Source organism: Cydia strobilella, chromosome 8, assembly GCF_947568885.1.
Source record: "Cydia strobilella chromosome 8, ilCydStro3.1, whole genome shotgun sequence".
Taxonomy (NCBI): Eukaryota; Metazoa; Arthropoda; class Insecta; order Lepidoptera; family Tortricidae; genus Cydia; species Cydia strobilella.
This window is the reverse complement of record NC_086048.1, coordinates 9,964,413-9,983,168: the sequence shown is the minus strand read 5'-3', so window position 1 is coordinate 9,983,168 and position 18,756 is coordinate 9,964,413. Positions and strand designations below refer to the sequence as shown.

The window sequence follows — 18,756 nt, the reverse complement described above, 5'->3', positions numbered from 1 at the left end:
GAGAGAGCTGCATGAATATAGTGTCCACAAACACGTAATAATAGTACCCACAAGTACCTAATCAATCAATAGGACAAGTATACCATTGCCGCTGTGTGCCTTGTCACATTTTTTGTCTTCAGTCCAACTCACGCTTGAACCTAAAGGCACGCCTCTCTCGGATGCTTCTGGCCTTCGGCCCCACGCGGTGCTCGGCCACCTTCGCCCTTCGTATTTAAGATACTTGCGGAATTCTCAGGAAGCATCCACAGGTCGTACGCTCCGGGCCTTAGGCCAGGATTACACTTGTAAGTTTTACTTACGTAAGTAGGGACAAAGCTATTTGCTAGAATGAGATAACGATATTCATATCTCATTCTGTAGTATAGCTGTGTCCCTACTTACGTAAGTAAAACTTACAAGTGTAATCCTGGCCTTAGGCTCTACGCAGGGCTTGGCCTTCGGACATCGAATTCAAACACTTGTACTATTGCTCTCTGTCTGAGCACTAACCTCCCGCAACTCGACCTTCGGCCGCGGCTGCGAATAGGCACGCCTCTTGTGGACGCTTCGGGCCTTCGGCTTTATGCGGATATCGGCCTAAGGCCTTCACAATAGGTAGTTGTCTACACCACGTTTTACTTAAACCATTGCGGCTGTGTCCCTATAAAAGCCTAACCGCATTTTTGTTCTTAAATCCGACTCACGCTTGACTATAGATTTCTTATAGGTTTTCCGGTCATCTTGCGGTAAAGAACTATTTTGTGTATATTTTTTTTTTTAATTCACCCAGTTTTTACGGAGATATCTGGGGGTGGTCATTTTCTTGAATAATTTCTAAACTGTTTATCCTAAACCTCAAAAAAATATATATTCAGATTCTCATTATGAGCCCTTACGTTTGATATATAATACGATATAGTTTGCCTAACTTTGTTTTTTAATTTTCTCATTTACCCCCAAAAGTGGCCCCTATGTCTAAAATTAATTTGTTGACGTTATGAGTACATGTCCGTCTTTGGGTCACAGACCTACATATATGTGTACCAAATTTTAACTTCATTAGTCCAGTAGTTTCGGAGCAAATAGGCTGTGACAGACGGACAGACGGACGGACGGACAGACAGACGCACGAGTGACCCTATGAGGGTTCCGTTTTTTCGTTTGAGGTACGGAACCCTAAAAATGGCCCAATTTCAGTATAAATATTAGGACTATTAATATTTTCAATAAAATAAAAGTGCATAATTCTCCAATCGGCCATTTTGACTGAAACACCAATCAGAAGCGAACCAAACCGTGACGTCACCATTCCATTGACATTTTTATTTCAGCAGCATAGAAAACCTCATTGTCCGTAATCATAGACATAGTATATACAAGTTGTTATAGACATGAAACCGAGCGACCAGGGGTAAGAGAAAGACATAATATTCATGTATGGCAACATAATCCTTTTTCTCTTTCACTCTAATACATTTCTGTATTTCGCCATCGCCTCCTTCACCTCCTTGCTATGATGCCATAACCCGACCATGAAAACATGCCCGGTCGTTGATAATGACAAAGCATGGCACTATTTACTCTTTCCTCTTATAGCAATCGCAATAAGACTATCTTTCTCTATCAAAGAGTGTCAGGCCCTTGACCGTAGTAATCCATACGTACTCGTCCTCACCGAAGAGTGAATGTTCAAAGATTTTTTTTATTTCACCATTAAACATTTATTACGTGCAAAAAATATTATTACACGATATAAAGTAAATATTTATTTGTTATTGTTATAAAATGCCAAATAATACGATATTTCACTTTTTTAATTTTTTAATTTTTTGGCTGAATGGAACTATCATTGCCGCGAATATGGCAAATAGAAAACAGGAAAAATTTAAAAGTAAAACCGGCGCATTTTCACTGAAAACTTTAAATAATTCATCTTAAATTGCTCCTGTGTGGGAGTTTTTGTATAAAATGAGTTATTAAGATTATTTTTTTTTGTTTAATCGTAATAAGGGGGGGGCAGTGATAAATTCTCTTTTCGTATTGACGTCTTTCGTTAAAATGCATTTATCATTGGCCCACCCTATATATAGTGCTTGACTAACAATATCATTCGGATTCAAGGGAAAATTCGTAACTGTAAGTAATATAAAGTAATACTAGAGACCCGTTGTGGCGTCAACACGCCGCTAGAGTATGGTTCTAAAAGTTAGGTTGCCTGTCCACTGGAGCGGAGCGGTAAGCGGGGAAAAAATCCAGCAATAGAATTTCATTAAAATTTCAGAGCGGAGATTTTTCCTCGCTCATCGCTCCGCCACCTCGCTCCGCTCCTGTGGACAGGCAGCCTAAGACTGAACGCTTAATGAAATCAGGAAATGTGACGTCTTCAGATGAATCACTGGCTGTCACTATCTATTTGATGCTGACTATACCCACAGAATATGAAATCTTATAAATAATTATCCATACTAATATTATAAATGCGAAAGTGTCTGTCTGTCTGTCTGTCTGTCTGTGTGTTACCTCTTCACGCTTAAACCACTAAACCGATTTAGTTGAAATTTGGTATACAGATAGATTGAGTCCCGGGGAAGGACATAGGATACATTTTATCCCAGAAGTCACCCCTCAAGGGGGTAAAAAGGGGGGTGAAATTTTGTATGGGGAATCAATAACCGCTCAACCGATTTAGATGAAACTTGGTATGGGGATGGTTTGAGCTGTGGGAAATGATATAAAATAACTTTTATCCCCGAAATCATCCCTTAAGGGTGTAAAAATGGGGTGGAAATGTATAGTGTGGACCAATTTGGGGGTGAAAAAAGGATGGATTAAAAAGCAGATTTGTTTAAGAATTAAGATACCCAAATTACTAATTCCACGCAGACGAAGTCGCGGGCAAAAGCTAGTTTCTTATAAAATGGCGACACGTTTGTATAATTTTAGCGTATTATATTTCGGTCGCGTAACACCTACCAGCATGTTTTGTGATCGTTAGTTTTGATGCAAAAAAGACATAATTATTGTCTATCTTTTCGCATCTTTCTAAACTAAAAATCATGATACGCGATCGCGATATGATACGGTAAATCAAGATTTCGTGGATAGGATGCCTTCTTGTCATTTGGCTCTCATGCCTAAAATTTCATAGGGCTAGAGTATAATTTATATTTAATTCTCTTTTTCCTATTATTCATGAGACTGAAGTTTACAAACATTTTACAAACATTCCGTGACATTCCGTGTCTGGGCTATACCGCGAAAATCGAAGTTCAAATTGCGGGCATCTTTCTCTGTCACTCTAATTACGCCTCCATTGGAGTAAAAGAGAAAGATCCCCGCAATTTGCGAATTTCGGTTTTCGCGGTAGACCCTCTGACCTAATAATAGACTTAGTATATACACGTAGTTATAGACATGAAACCGAGCGACCAGGGGTAAGAGAAAGACATATTCATGTATTGACAGTTTCATGTATGGCAGCATAATCCTTTTTAGGGTTCCGTACCCAAAGGGTAATAACGGGACCCTATTACTAAGACTCCGCTGTCCGTCTGTCTGTCACCAGGCTGTATCTCACGAACCGTGATAGCTAGACAGTTGAATTTTCACAGATGATGCATTTATGTTGCCGCTATAACAACAAATACTAAAAAGTACGGAACCCTCGGTGGGCGAGTCCGACTCGCACTTGGCCGGTTTTTTCTCTTTCACTCTTATAAATTTCGGTATTTCGCCATCGCCTCCATTTCATTCGGCATTTTTTCATGGTCGGGTTATTCTATCATAGCAAACCCGACCATGAAAAAATGCCCGGTCGGTGATAAAGATAAAGCACGCCACTATTTTCTCTTTCCTCTTATAGGAATCGCAATAAGACTATCTTTCTCTATCAAAGAGTGTCAGGCCCTTGAACCTAATTTAGTTTTTTTTTTATTTACTTTTTTGAAAGTATGTACAACGACTGGACCGCGACCTTGGTACCGTCAAAATATCTCTTTCTCGCTCTCGGCGTACGACAGCCCACCTTAAGCGCCTAACACATTACCGCACCGCACTGGTCATTGTGCGATGCACCTATAAGTAAGAGCGAGACAGAGATATTGCTTTCTCGCTCTTACTTATGGGTGCATCACACAATGACCTTGGTGCGGTGCGGTAATGTGTTAGCCGCTTAATAGCCGTATTTAACAGACTATCTTAAAAGCCGTTAGAGACTACCACACCTCACCGCGACCTTGGTGCGATGCGGCGCACGTATCGATAGTGCGCAAGGTGGTCACCTTACGTACGTTAAGGACGCAGCTATAAGTCAGAGCGAGAAAGAAATATTATAGCCGTATTTAACAGACTATCGTAAAAGCCGTTAGAGACTACCACACCTCACCGCAGCCTTGGTGCGGTGCGGCGCACGTATCGATAGTGTGCAAGGTTGTCACTGTACATACGTTAAGGACGCAGCTATAAGTTAGAGCGAGAAAGAGATATTTTGACCGCACCAATACGGCTTTTCGAGATATTCTCTTTCTCGCTCTCAGTTATGGGTGTGGCGCACCAAGATCGCGGTGCGGTGCGGTAGTCTGTTACGGCTTTTACACACGATCGCACATACGCCGCACTGCACCAAGGGCGCGGACAGATGCGGAAAATGGGGTTGGCCGGTCGAAATAATTAACAGAGGGCGCCAGCATAGCTTGCCCTGTCAATTATGGAAGGTAGAGGTAAGGAAATGAATCTTCGTGTATCAAAAAGTGACCGTAAAAAACAGTAAATAGGCGGCGCCACCATACACTGAAGTACCTAGACCATACACCTAGTCTTTTATATAGATGTGCACCCGTGCGACCGTGAGGGACAGAACATACGCAATGCGACACAATTAAAAACACGATTTAACATTCCTGACAACATACCAGAAACAACCTACGTAATTTGGTCGGGTTATTTGCTGCCCCTCCCCCATTTCATCTCTACATTATCATATCATATCATATCATTTACTCCATTGTAATCATGTTCATTTGTACATACTGGTCTTGCATTATTATACCTCTATGGTTCATGTCATAGAGTCTCCTATATATTACAATACTCTTTGGTCTCAGAGCCTACCTAGCGCCACCGGAGAGATTTGGAACTATTATTTACAGCTGAAAGCTGGTCACTTTTGCAACAATTCTGCCATAAGAGATTGCGATCCTTTCTATACCATCCATACTGTCAATCCCTAGAATTGTGTCAAATTTTTGTTTTTTTAATGCCCTGGATGCCAGCCCTTTAAGCCAAATCTTATAGAAAAAGAGGCAAGCTATGATGGCGCCATCTCTGCAAACCTTTGACAGTTGCCAACCCCATTGGCTAACCGTTTACCTTAAAGATCCGACATCATTTAACATCCTCATAAGAACAAACCTCGCCGTACGTGCTTTCTGAAGTAAATATAGATGCTTTTCCCCACCGATTTGTATGGTTTATGGTGGCCTGGTGGGCTACAAATTCTGTCCCTCACGGGCGCACGCGGTACGCTACTTCTATAGGATCCTACCTTCTATGTGCCAAAGCAACAATAAAATAAACATGTGTCATTTTGATGAGTACGATGTTTGATGAGTTCAATTCAATCTCAAGTCAAAACAAAGGTCACGTGGTACATTTTTTCAAATTAACTTTTTAGTACTTTTTCGGGAAAAAATCAAAAAACTAAGAGCTTATTGCAAATCTGTAGCATGAGACGAATCTAATGACATATAATTTATTAAAATCGAACCATAACTGTAGATCTGATGGGATGAACAAAAATCGGCCTCGCGTAATATATATATAGATATTCGTGTGTAAAGTGCTCATGTAAACAATGTCTACCACCCTACCTCCAACTAAACCGTGACATCACAAATGGACGCGAGGATTTTTCGCGCGAGGTTTTAACTAGATATAAAAAAATGCAATTATTTGTTTTAAAAGTTTGAGTATAGCTGAAATATTGTGTTTTTCGGATATTCAAAGGGATTGCAAAATTTATCATCATGCCAATTCTTGACAAAACGGCTCTAAGTTAAGGCATACAAAAGTGGTTACAAAGCGACCAAACTGACAATCGCTTTTTCAATGTTAATAAAGGTTACTTTCGCAATGGCTTAAATCCTCTAATTAGCGTTCACGACGCGACGCTTGGGATTTACTTACTGGAATCTAGGGGCGAATAAGCTTTGGTCTGTATACGAAAATTACGTCCTGTTCTTAGCAACCAGGGCAATTAAGGGATGAGGAATTCATTTTTGAAATACTTATTATAACTTTCCATACAAAAAAAATTTTTTGTGCAAAAAATGAAAATGTTATGTAACCTTTGTGACAATTATGGCTGTTTCAATTACAGTGTAGCGATTTGCACCACGAGTTAGTAAAAAATTGGACAATGTAGCCCATTTATTCATCATTCTGAAAAATATCCCCTGTGGTGTATAATATATATTTAACATACATACACATGTAAGTATGTAAATATATATTATATAAATTAATATTAAAAATGGAACATAGTTTCAGCATCAAAAGTAGCTGATAAAACAACGCGCCAAAAGTATCTGACACCCTCTAATAATTTTCCAGGTCGAAATAAATCTCTAAACAGTTCTCGTGCAAAATTATTTGCTACAGTCTTATTATTCTAGATGGGTCTCTATTGTTTCTCATAATGTTTTAAGTCATAATATATTGTTTGTCCGAATTTTCGTTAGTCATAATTTGGTTTTTCTCAGAAACGGGTAACTTTTCAGGATTGCCATAAAACGAACCTAACCTTTTTTTTCTAGAGGGGGAATGCGTTACGCATACCTCCCAGGCACGGGGATAGGCCTGGGATGGTTATGTGGGACTCCCATATAGGCTAATGAGACCCATGGTTTACCCACTAAACCCCCTCTTTGTCGCCTCAGGGCTATATGGCGAGGCCACTGGAACACCGAAGTACTCTTCCGCAACCTCGCCAAAAACAAATCTAACCTAACCTAATCTATCTACAGGATAACCTTACGAAAATCCTGAAATGTTAACGGTTTCAGAGTTATGACTAATGATAATCTGATAATTATTACATGACTTTCAATAATTATGTCAAACAACGGGATTTTTGACGCGTAGTCTGATCCGCTACTTTTTATTCTGGCTGTACTACAACAATATCTGCGGTCGGGTTAGTCTATTTAAAAAATAAACTGGTTACTCTACACGGTAAGTTATACAAATAAATTAGGCTGTAGTGAACAAAATAATCACTACTAATATTATAAATACGATAGTAATTCGAGTAAGACGGAGTATTAGTGCCTGTCTGTCTGTTACCTCCTCACGCTTAAACCGGTGAACCTTTGGGTATTGAGATAGTTTGAGGCCGTGAAGGACATAGTATAGTTCTTATCATTCATCATCGTCATCACTATCGTCATCCCACGCAAGCGATGTCATGGGCAGAAGCTAGTAACAAACTACAATTTCCTTCTAATTATTCTATTTTAATTTGTTGGATCCCCGGGACGAATCCCTAGTTTGCGAATAAATGAAGACCAACAACTCTAAAATAGCTGCAAGTTTCGTATAACAGTAAATTGCTGGGACTTTAGGGCACAAAGAGAGTTTTCAATCTGGCTGGACAGAGGCCAATGACTTTTTTCTAGTCTAGGGAGTAAGTCAAGTCACGCGTTAGTAATTATAAAGGCTGATAAGTAGGCTGCTTCGTAATTCACATATGGCGAGTTTTAGGCCTTAAAAGTTTATTCAATTACATTGTTCTAGAGATAAACTAAGTCAGAAAGAATAAGTAAATGACGGTTTAAATACCTACTTACTCATATCAACTCTTAATTTGATATACAATGGGGCAATGAAAACTTATGAACTCACTATTTATAGAAATTTAAATTGAAGTAACTTTCCTGTAGAACAGCTCCAAATTTTCAGATTGACTGTTTCTACCTATGTATATAAGCGTGCCTATATTAATTACTATGTGCAGAGCTCTGACACAAAATTGAAATAAAAGCCAAAAGAAATAAAATTAAACGTCCTACCATTGTTTTCGCTCACATCTAAACTTGGCGATAAGTGTTTGTTCGGAGGCGTTCATTTTGATATTGGTTTTACTTTAGCACCCTCAGACTTTCAGTCAGTGCAGCACATAAAATATGTGTGTAGAATTCAAGTGAAACCAGTATTCCAGTCGTGATAAAATAAATTAATGTAAAGCTAAAAAAATTAAATGGGTTTAGCAGTTTCAGTGTGACTGAAAGTTGTTTATGGCGTTAACAGCTTGCATATACGCATTCAGTTGTAGAACAATCAAAATTTTATAAAATGTGAATAATAATTTTCTGGTGCTAGTTAGTACAGATGTAACTAATTTATTTTCAATACGTTTCCAATACTAGTAGGTAAGTAGGTACCTATATAGGTATCTAGATGAAAACAAGAAATACTTATATTGTTGGTCTAGAGACCCACAATATGCCTCGTTTTGTTTTTAAGTTTGTACAGGTGTAGTTAATTAAACTACGAGCGAAAATTTACTGAACCTAACCTTGCTGGGCTAATAATATTAATATCTACCTACCTATTTTCAGGACGAAATTGGTAATAAGCGACCTTTTAATGGTTTTATCATGTCAACTTGCCAAGACTGTCGTCTCGTCGACTGCAACTTTTCCTTAAACTTCCTTTTCTAAAGATTTAATTTCTACAGTGTAATTGATATTTCTATAAAACAAAATTACCTTAAACTTGCAAAAGATTAACCTACCATGCCCAACATTGCCTGGCTTGAATAACTAATGATAGTCTACCTAAAAGCTGCATATATACAATGCCTAAGAGTTAATTACATAAGTATGTACCTAATAAGCGGCTAATTTGTGGTTATCAATGTTAAGACAATTGCCTAAAAATTTACAAGCATACCTACATTATCTTATCTACTACTGGACAAACGAAGACCGCAGTTCTAGACACAATTTCTATTAAATAGATAAATACGTAGTAAACGACTTCAATGTGTAGGAAATTTTACTGTGACATCGTAAATACTTACTTCGTTTAATTTATACTCCATAGGTAAATACCGGGGTCCCTTTGTTTGACATAATTATTGAAAGTCATAATGTAATAATTGTCATATTATCATTAGTCATAATTCTGAAACCATTAACTTTTCAGGATTTTCCTCAGGTTATCCTATAGATAGGTTAGGTTTGTTTTATGGCAATCCTGAAAAGTTGCGCGTTTCGGAGATAAACCAAATTATGACTAACGAAAATGTGGACAAACAATACATTATGACTTAAAACTATATGAAAAACAATAGATAGCCGTAAATACCATATGCTCTTGTTTTGACAGATCGCAGAAAAAAACCGATTTTATCAACCAGTCATTAGTACGACGCAGATGTTCGACGCGGATACCCGCGACGGTCAGCGGCACTGCGATAATAACATATAATGTATATATAAAACTTAGTAATTGTTTTAACTGACGTTATAGGTATACGCGACAACGGCACCCATACATCTGTTAGATCACTACACGTCCTACCTAAAGGGGCCCACGGACTGGTAATCAGTGGGCCCCTTAAGACATATTATTATGTGCAAAGATGAACTACACTTGCTTGTGACTTCTCGTATTGTGAGGCGTATGTTTACAGTTTACAAGTACATATGTTTGACAAATGTATCCTGTGGAAATGCGAGCGCGGTGTTGCGGTGTTGCGGTGTTGCTTGATTTCGCCAGTTAGATGTGTGTTCATTTGTTACATGCTATACACGAGCTATCCATGTTACCGTAAACGTCAAGTTGGATTGAGCGCATTGTATAGTCCTTATGTTGCAGACTCTTTGCAGCATCAGGCTTTTTTTTTTTTCTCTGTTTTAAATAAATTCAAATTCAAAATTGTCATTCCATTACTTCAGGTTTTCATATTGATTGGTTGTGTCATCGCTGTGATTTTCTAATTAATTGTAAATATGTGGTAAATATTGATAATTAATTATTAACCTAATATCATCTTTTTTACCTTACATACCTATTTTACCGTCCGCCGCATATATCCACCACGTCACAATGACAGTGGCCTAAAATCATTGCAAGTAATAAAAGGTACTTACATTCTTCCGTGATCTGAAGCTCGATCTTATCCAAATCGTCTTCATCATCGAAGTCGGTCTGCACGGTGACGTCGCGCGTGTACCGCTGCAGGGTGATGACGTCAAAGGGCGCGCGTTCGTCGGGACTGGGCGTACGCGGGCCGGGCTGCGTGTCGTGCTCGTGCCGCGCGCGCTTGCACGCCGCGCAGCCGCACAGCGAACCCCGCACGCGTAGCAGCCATACTAGCCCGAACAGCGCCATCCACGTTGTCATACTGACTTTAGCACCATCACGCTAGGTTGCACTGTCACACGCCATTGCTAGCCGTCTATAAGCTTTAGCTTTTGTGTTTTTGCACGGGCATTTTATACGTCACTTGCACTTTTTATAATAAAGCCCGAGGTTAATACCCATTTGTCATATATCTGGAGAATAAATAAGGTTGAAAAAGGTTAAAACAGGGTTAAAAACATGCTAAAGTATCTAATATTTCATTGATTCCATATTTGTAATTGTATTTTACAATTTTTGGTTATTTTTATTGCTTGTAAAAATTTTACATGTAAAAGTGCCCCTGTGGCATATTTGCTGAATAAGGTAATTCCAGTTGTAGTAATATGGGTTGGGGTATAGCAAAAGGGGCCCGATTTTAGGACTTAGAAAATTTACGAGCAAAATTTTTTTTTTGCATTTTTGCTCCTTTTTATTTTTTTATTTTCAAGTAATCATTAAAATAAGCCTCTTTTATTGAGAGAAGTTTTTTTATAAACTTGATCATATCATTTTTTTATAAAATTCCTTGTATGTAGCCAGTTACGAATTGGGCCAGAGTGGAATTGTTTGGTAAATAAGTTTTGTAACTGGCTACAAAATGGGAATCCAAAATTACATTAAATCAATAGGTAGGTAGGTTAGGTTCGTTAGGTAGCTTCAAATGCCCGAAGGGCAAACCGCCCAGAAATAGGAGCCCCGCGAAGCGGGGCTCCGTCTAGTTGCGTTGTGAAGTAAATTTTTTTTAAAGAAATAGTCCGACGAACTCCAGGTAACTAGACGGAGCCCCGCTTCGCGGGGCTCCTATTTCTGGGCGGTTTGCCCTTCAGGCATTTAAAGCTACCTAACGAACCTAACCTACCTACTGATTTAGTGTAATTCCCATTTTGTAGACAGTTAGGTACAAAACATTTGCCAACCGTGGCTAGGAATAATCCATTTGAGTAAATTTTCTAAGTCCAGTTGCGCCCCCTTTGGACCGATGTAGTTCTTAAACGGGCAAGTTAATCAAAAAATTGTAATCAATAAAAGATGCTTATTTTAATGTGTTCTTTAAAGTTCTAATCAAAAAAGTTGCAAAAATGAGAAGATTTTTTTTTTTATGAAAAATTTCTATGTCCTAAAATGGGGCCCCTTTTGCTATACTCTGACCGTAATATGTCCTATACGTAGGTATAGTGCGACATAAAATAGCAGAAATAAAATAAAATGGAACAACAAAAATTCCATACTAAATTATTGCCATGTTTAAGCATTTTAAGTCAAAAGGAAGTGGCGCCCTAAATATTGAAATTTTCACAGATGATGTATTTCTGTTGCCGCTATAACAACAAATACTAAAAAGCACGGAACCCTCGGTGCGCGAGTCCGACTCGCACTTAGCCGGTTTTTTAAATAATATGATGCTTATATTTGGAGCTAATATAAATTCTTAGGCTCTAAAATATTAATGCACGGCCAAATTATATTATTATATGCCCAATGAAAGTTCCTGTTTAATATTTTAGTTGCCCGGTTAATAATAAGCCAATATTACCAACAGGTAACCTCGTATCTACCTACTGCCTATAAATGTACATATATACTGCCAACATTGTATAATGTGATTTAAAAAATTCAATTAACGTGACATGTCAACGTTCGCTATCGGTGCCTTTAAATATTTACGAGTAAGACGTTTAATTCTTTTCTAAATCAATGTCTATTAGTACGGGCCACCTGAAATCTATGAAATAACCTATATGTATGAGGAATAGGAATATCCATGGTGTCTTCTTATCGCACCTGAGATTTGCCGATGACATTGTATTGTTTGCCGAGACCCTGGAAGATCTTCAAGGCACGGTTGAAAGCCTTTACCATGCTTCTTTGAAGATAGGTCTTGAGATGAATATGTCCAAGACTAAAATTATGACGAACATCTCTGGTAAATCGATTCCAACCATTATGGTTGGGAACGAAAGACTGGAGGTGGTCGAGCAATACGTGTATCTTGGACATATTCTATCATCTGACAAAACACATCAGAAGAAGGAGATCTCCAGGAGAATCCAGCTGGGCTGGGCGGCATTCAATAAACTAGCGGAAATCCTCAAACCCGTCAACATTCCACAATGCCTGAAAACTCGCCTCTTTAACCAATGTGTCCTGCCCACCATGACCTACGGTGCCGAGACATGGACGCTCACTAAGAAGGCTGTGCATAAAATCCGAGTGGCACAGAGAGCCATGGAGCGCGCCATGCTCGGCATCTAACTTCAAGACCGAGTGAGGAATGTCGAGATCCGACGCCGCAGCAAGGTGCGAGACGTCGAATACGTCATTACCAAACTTAAATGGAGCTGGACGGGACATGTTGCCAGACAGTGATGGCAGGTGGGCCAAAATGTTAACAGTGGCCGCTTTCAGACGAAAGGAGTGCCTGGCGTCCGTTGGCTCATTGGGTGGACGGTGGACGACATTCGGAAGACTGCGGGTCACTTCTGGATGAGATTGGCTCAGGACCGGGGTAAGTGGCGTACTCGAAGAGAGGCCTATGCTCAGCAGTGGGCGATAAAAGGCTGATATGATGATGATGATGAGGAACGGTGTATTTCAATCAAAATTATATTTGTAGGGCAATTAGAAATTAATGCCCAATGTGCAAATTACAAATTGCAATGTAATCCCATTTCAATTAGCTTGTTTGAAGTAGAGATGGGCCGAATATAGATTATGCCGAATACGAATATTCGGCCGAATAGTCGGTTCAGATCATACCGTACCGAATATACGGCCGAATGTTCCGTTGGGCTAAAACTGCCTAAAACGCTGAAAACAAGTTCATACAGGTTCGCGATCTGCACTGCGCACGTGTTTTTGACCTTACCCCTCTGGACCGGCCGGGAATGTTTATGAAAAAAAACGTAACCGTATTATCATGCCTAACCGCGAAGTGCACTCGCGCCAGCTAGCGAACGCCCTTAAAAAGAATTCGTTTATTCGGTAAATATTGGTTTATTGAAAAATATGCCGAATATGCCAAAGCAAGTATAAGTAAGTATTTATTTGCAAAGAATACCGAATAATTACCGAATATTCGGCCCATTTCTAGTTCAAAGTTAAAGTAGCCTACGACCGATCATAAAACGATGACTTAATTGAAACCAAAGAGGATATAATATTATAGAGCGGTACTGTCATTATAAATTTTGTAACCACAGTAAATTCACTGTCATCTATCGACACACTTTAAAACTAAAAATGAAGATTTATAAAAATACGATAAAATGTACTTAAATATGGATATATGATTTTTTTATTTGCATTTTATTTTTATTATTTTGACCCATGTTCTTTCGCTGATATGCGTTAAAATTGTTAAATAACAAACAGAAACCGTCAACGCCCTCTATACGAGAGTAGGCCAAAGGTAGTAGCGACATCTGATCGAGAAACAAATTTTCGTGATTTTCGAGGCACGTTTTTTCCTTAGACTGTATCCATCTATTACGGAGTTATATCTATCTTTGATTGAAACTAAACAAAGATTGTAGGTATTATAAATCGATTTGCTTTTTGCTACATTATAATATAGGCTTCATAAGTAATGTAACGTAAAACTTTTAGGAGAAGTTCGGGAGATTTGGCCACGTTGGAAAATGTTATTTAATAGTACATTATGATACAAGTGTGCTAAGTCGGTCATTACACACGAGGCGATATTGTGCGCGCGAGCTGTAAGCGAGCGCGCAATAAGAAAGCCGATGTGTGTAATGACCAATGCACACGCGTTTCATACGACGTTTTTTAACACACTTGCGAGAAAAAAAAGAAACTTTCATATTAATCAAATTTTAATAGTTAAAACAGTTAGTATTGTATGTTTCATCTGATCTATCTTTGATTGAAACTAAACAAAGATTGTAGGGTATTATAAATCGATTTGCTTTTTGCTACATTATAATATAGGCTTCATAAGTAATGTAACGTAAAACTTTTAGGAGAAGTTCGAGAGATTTGTCCACGTTGGAAAATGTTATTTAATAGTACATTATGATACAAGTGTGCTAAGTTGGTCATTACACACGAGGCGATATTGTGCACGCGAGCTGTAAGCGAGCGCGCAATAAGAAAGCCGATGTGTGTAATGACCAATGCACACGCGTTTCATACGACGTTTTTCAACACACTTGCAAAGATTCAAAGATTTATTTGTTCAACATAGGTAAGTTACAAGATGTTAAATACATATTTCAGTATCACTATGTCGTGCCTATTGGCATACAAATTCAATAAAAATACACGCTAATCATAATATCACAGAAAAACAATAATAGTCAAAACAGGGTTATGTCATGCAGTAAATCTTAATTAGGTAATTCAGTCAAAAATTCTATAATAGAGTAATATGCTTTCTCGGTAAGAAAAGCTTTTAGGTTTTTTTTTTAAACATTATTCTTGTCTTTACATGCAATTATATTCGCCGAAAAAAAGCAAAAAAAGAAACTCATATTAATCAAATTTTAATAGTTAAAACAGAGTATTGTGTGTTGCATCTGTCATACTGCCGGCCGCCCCTCGCCCCGGCCGCGGGCAACGCGGCGGGCGGGCCGGCCGGGCCGCGCGCCGCGCCGGTGCCCGCCAGTCTGACCATTTAAAGAAGGCTCCCTTTCCATGCATATTATTAGCAACCAGTTACCTTCTTAACTCAGTCGGATAATATAATGAAAAATCACGAGTGGAATAATGCACTGAAAGAGCACGCGTGTTTAATATCTAGGATTATGAGCCAAAAATCGCTGGAATAAAAACGTCGTTTTGAGCAAGTGTGTTGAAAAAAAAAATTTTGAAACCCTTAATAGGGTGCTTTGGGGTAAATTGGAAAAATGGGGATAATCTATCTGTAGTTTTAAAAAAGCATTCGAATTTATCCCACGGGGAACTTCGAATGAATGTACTAATAACCCCAAACTAGGTTTTCATAGTCCATTATCAGAGGTTGTCAACCCAGGAATTAACATAACGTTATGGTTATCGTGGTCCGAAGTACTCCGAACGCAGTTAAAAAATGTTGACAATCACTGATCTTTACTGATCACAGCGCGGGGGAAATTCGAAAATAAATTGTAATTAAAAAAAAACATGTTCTTTACCGTGAATCAGCAGGATTGTTTAAGGGGGTAAATTAGAACGAAAAAGGAATATGATCCTTAACGCATTTTGCATAAAAACCATTTCTACAGACCTTCGAAATTACCCCACTTGCTTTCGAAATTACCCGCTCCTTAAAAAATGGTATTCAAAATATTTTATTTTTTTACTTATATTTATTATTAAAATCAAGCAACTTATTAAAATGCTATTTTCACAAACCGTTGACGAATATTTCCAATTTCGCAAAGATCTCATTACTTGGAAGGAATACTTCTTAGGTTCTGACTTACGAGCCCAAACCCTAACATACTCTACACTCGCCTAAAAATATGTCGAATATATCCCAGAGCACCTTATATTTGATTTTATCAGCACTCTAATATCACCTATTCACACATGCATGCCAAAGATAAATAATTTTATTTCGGTACTTTACCGTGTAAAATGGTTCTAGTTTCCCACCTACGCAAGTCGCCCGAATTCCCCTTACAATAAGAAACAGTAAGTATCTTGTTGATTTTATAATATTATCTTTGTATTTTTGTGTTGTTTTATATTATAACTAATATAATCCATACCTAAGCTGAAAATTTTGTGCCATATATTATAAAATATGTGTTAGATATCTAAGTATTCCATTTTGTTTATGTATAGGTACATGTTCTTGCAATTTAAAGTAGGTACAGTAAGACTGCAGCTCACTGGTATTCTTATGACCATTCTATCATGGATGTAAGTAAAGGGAGGTAGACATGGCACCAGGCGCTTCATCGTGAGCCATCAAATATAGGTTCCGGAACCTATATTGAGTCGTACGGCTGACGCCAATTTGTCAAGATTGTCTCAATCATCTACTAAATATTGCCCGCATTTTAGTTTGGTCAACTATGAACGTAACGCGTCTATTATTAATAAAACGTCATTGACAACTTACTTTAAAGGCCCAAGAAGGTTTCAAAAATTTAATACAGTAATAATGAGAAATGGACATAAGTTGTGATCGTGACTCGCATTTAGATTAGTATCTAGCAATGCAAGGCGTTCCACATTCCGCAAGTCCGGAACGAGTGGGCGTCGAACACTTTCCGTGCCCCACCGTTTGACTTCCTGGTAAATAGCTATTTGAGAGAAATAAAATAGGTATGTTACTTTATTCAACAAATCTTGATCGCACATTTCAAACGAAAAAATACGTATTATGTCTAATGTTTTTTCTGCTTATCTGCATACAATCAGAATCGGATTGTATGTACCTATTCGCTTTGATTTAAAAGATTTGATCAAAAATGTAGTTTTCCTTCTAACCTTTAAGAGGATAGGGAATGGTCGATTCTCCATAAAAACGTAGTCCTCATTTTCCTCCCTGGATATTGACCTTATGGAAAATATTTTTACACAATTTGTTGTATTTTAATCATAGCTATGCCCTACCTTTTGATTTTTTTATATTTTTACTTTATTATAAGAGTTAGAGGCTTTTAAAAAATCCCATGAAACCTGTTTTTCGCTCCTAACTCTAATACATTTAAAAAAACCGGCCACGTGTGAGTCGGACTCACGCACGAAGGGTTCCGTACCATTATGCAAAAAACGGCAAAAAATCACGTTTGCTGAGCACCCCACTTAAATATTTATTTTATTCAGTTTTTAGTATTTGTTGATATACCGGCAACAGAAATACATCATCTGTGAAAATTTCAATTGTCTAGCTATCACGGTTCATGAGATACAGCCTGGTGACAGACGGACAGACGGACAGATAGACAGACAGCAGACGGACGGACGGACAGCCGAGCGGTCTTAGTAATAGGGTCCCGTTTTTACCCTTTGGGTACGGAACCCTAAAAATCTAAAAAAATCATACCCGACCGTATGATATATTATTATGCATGATATATTATTATCCATAGCTATGATTAAAATACATCAAATTTTGTAAAAATATTTGTAATAATGTTAATAAATTTAATAATTTTCCAGAGAGAAAAATGGGGAATACATCTGTATGGAAAACCGTTTTCAAGGCGGTCGTTCCCCTTAATCTTGAGGTAATTAATGCACACAATTGCTCTTGTTGCAGAAATTATGTTTTGTATTAGTATTAATGTAGAATAAGGTCAGGACGATGCTTGTGCGGATTACGTTTGTGTTTCTACGAAGCATGTGGCAGATTATCTTTTTGTATGATTTAATTATGTTTGAATAAAATAAAAAAATTTGTTACTCTGAAAAAAAAATGCACACATGGAAAACCATTATGTTCGACTTTTTTTAAATCGTCTTATTTGTTTACCTGAGGATTTTGATTATGTATTTAGAACAACGAAGACTATAGCTAAAACTTGCCAATTATAAAGAAAAATAATAATTATTGACTGAGCGAAAACGGAGGTCTCCGTTTCATTCAGCGTACGTAAAATATATATTTCCTACATAAGTATGTCCGGCTGTTGTTATTTTCTACAGGTCGCATTTCTCAACCTACTCTCGTGAAATTGTGTACGCAGGTTTCATAATTATAATATACTTAAGTTCTTTTGTAAGTAGTTTTTTTAAGGCATTTCTCAATCGATTTTTGTGAAAATTTGTAACCATGACCATAATAGGCTGATCCATTCGATCCATTGTCATACGAGGCAATTTATTGGTCCGAGCGCAGTGAGGACCAATATACTCGTAGTTGAGGAAAATGGACATTTATGCCTGAGTTATGCCTGGCTTAACTATATTAATATATTAATAATAAGTATTATATACGTAAAAATACATCAGCTATTGTTTATTAATTTAATATAAATAAATAAATTATTATTAGGGGACATCTTACACAAATCAACCTAGCTCCAAACTAAAGCAAAGCTTGTACTATGGATGCTAGGCGACGATATATATGCTTATATAGATAAATACATATTTATATAAGTAGAAAACACCTATGACTCAAGAACAAATATTTGTGTTCATCATCACAAAAATAAATGCCCTTACCGGGATTCGAACCCAGGACCATCGGCTTCATAGGCAGGGTCACTACCCACTAGGCCAGACCGTTCGTACGAGATAAGTGATAGACTTATTTTTCTAAACTTATTTTACTATCGAATCACCACTCTTAGTAAAGATTACCGAACTTGCACTTAGTTCTGAAGGTTAAATCAATAAATACTTAAATCCCTGAATGAAAAAATCTTGTTACTGAATATTCCCGACTCATTCAGTCAAATTACTTAACTG

General features: G+C 37.8%; 1 protein-coding gene across 1 annotated transcript in view; it reads right to left on the bottom strand.

Moving 5' to 3' along the window:
• The window catches only part of LOC134743392 (disks large homolog 2-like), a 49,960-nt gene extending 39,425 nt beyond the window's left edge, over positions 1-10,535 (bottom strand). Inside the window, exon 1 of the mRNA XM_063676783.1 lies at positions 10,137-10,535. Coding sequence (XP_063532853.1) covers positions 10,137-10,389 — 253 coding nt within the window. The 5' untranslated portion in view covers positions 10,390-10,535. The remainder of the gene's footprint in view (positions 1-10,136) is intronic.
• Positions 10,536-18,756: the final 8,221 nt, after the last annotated feature.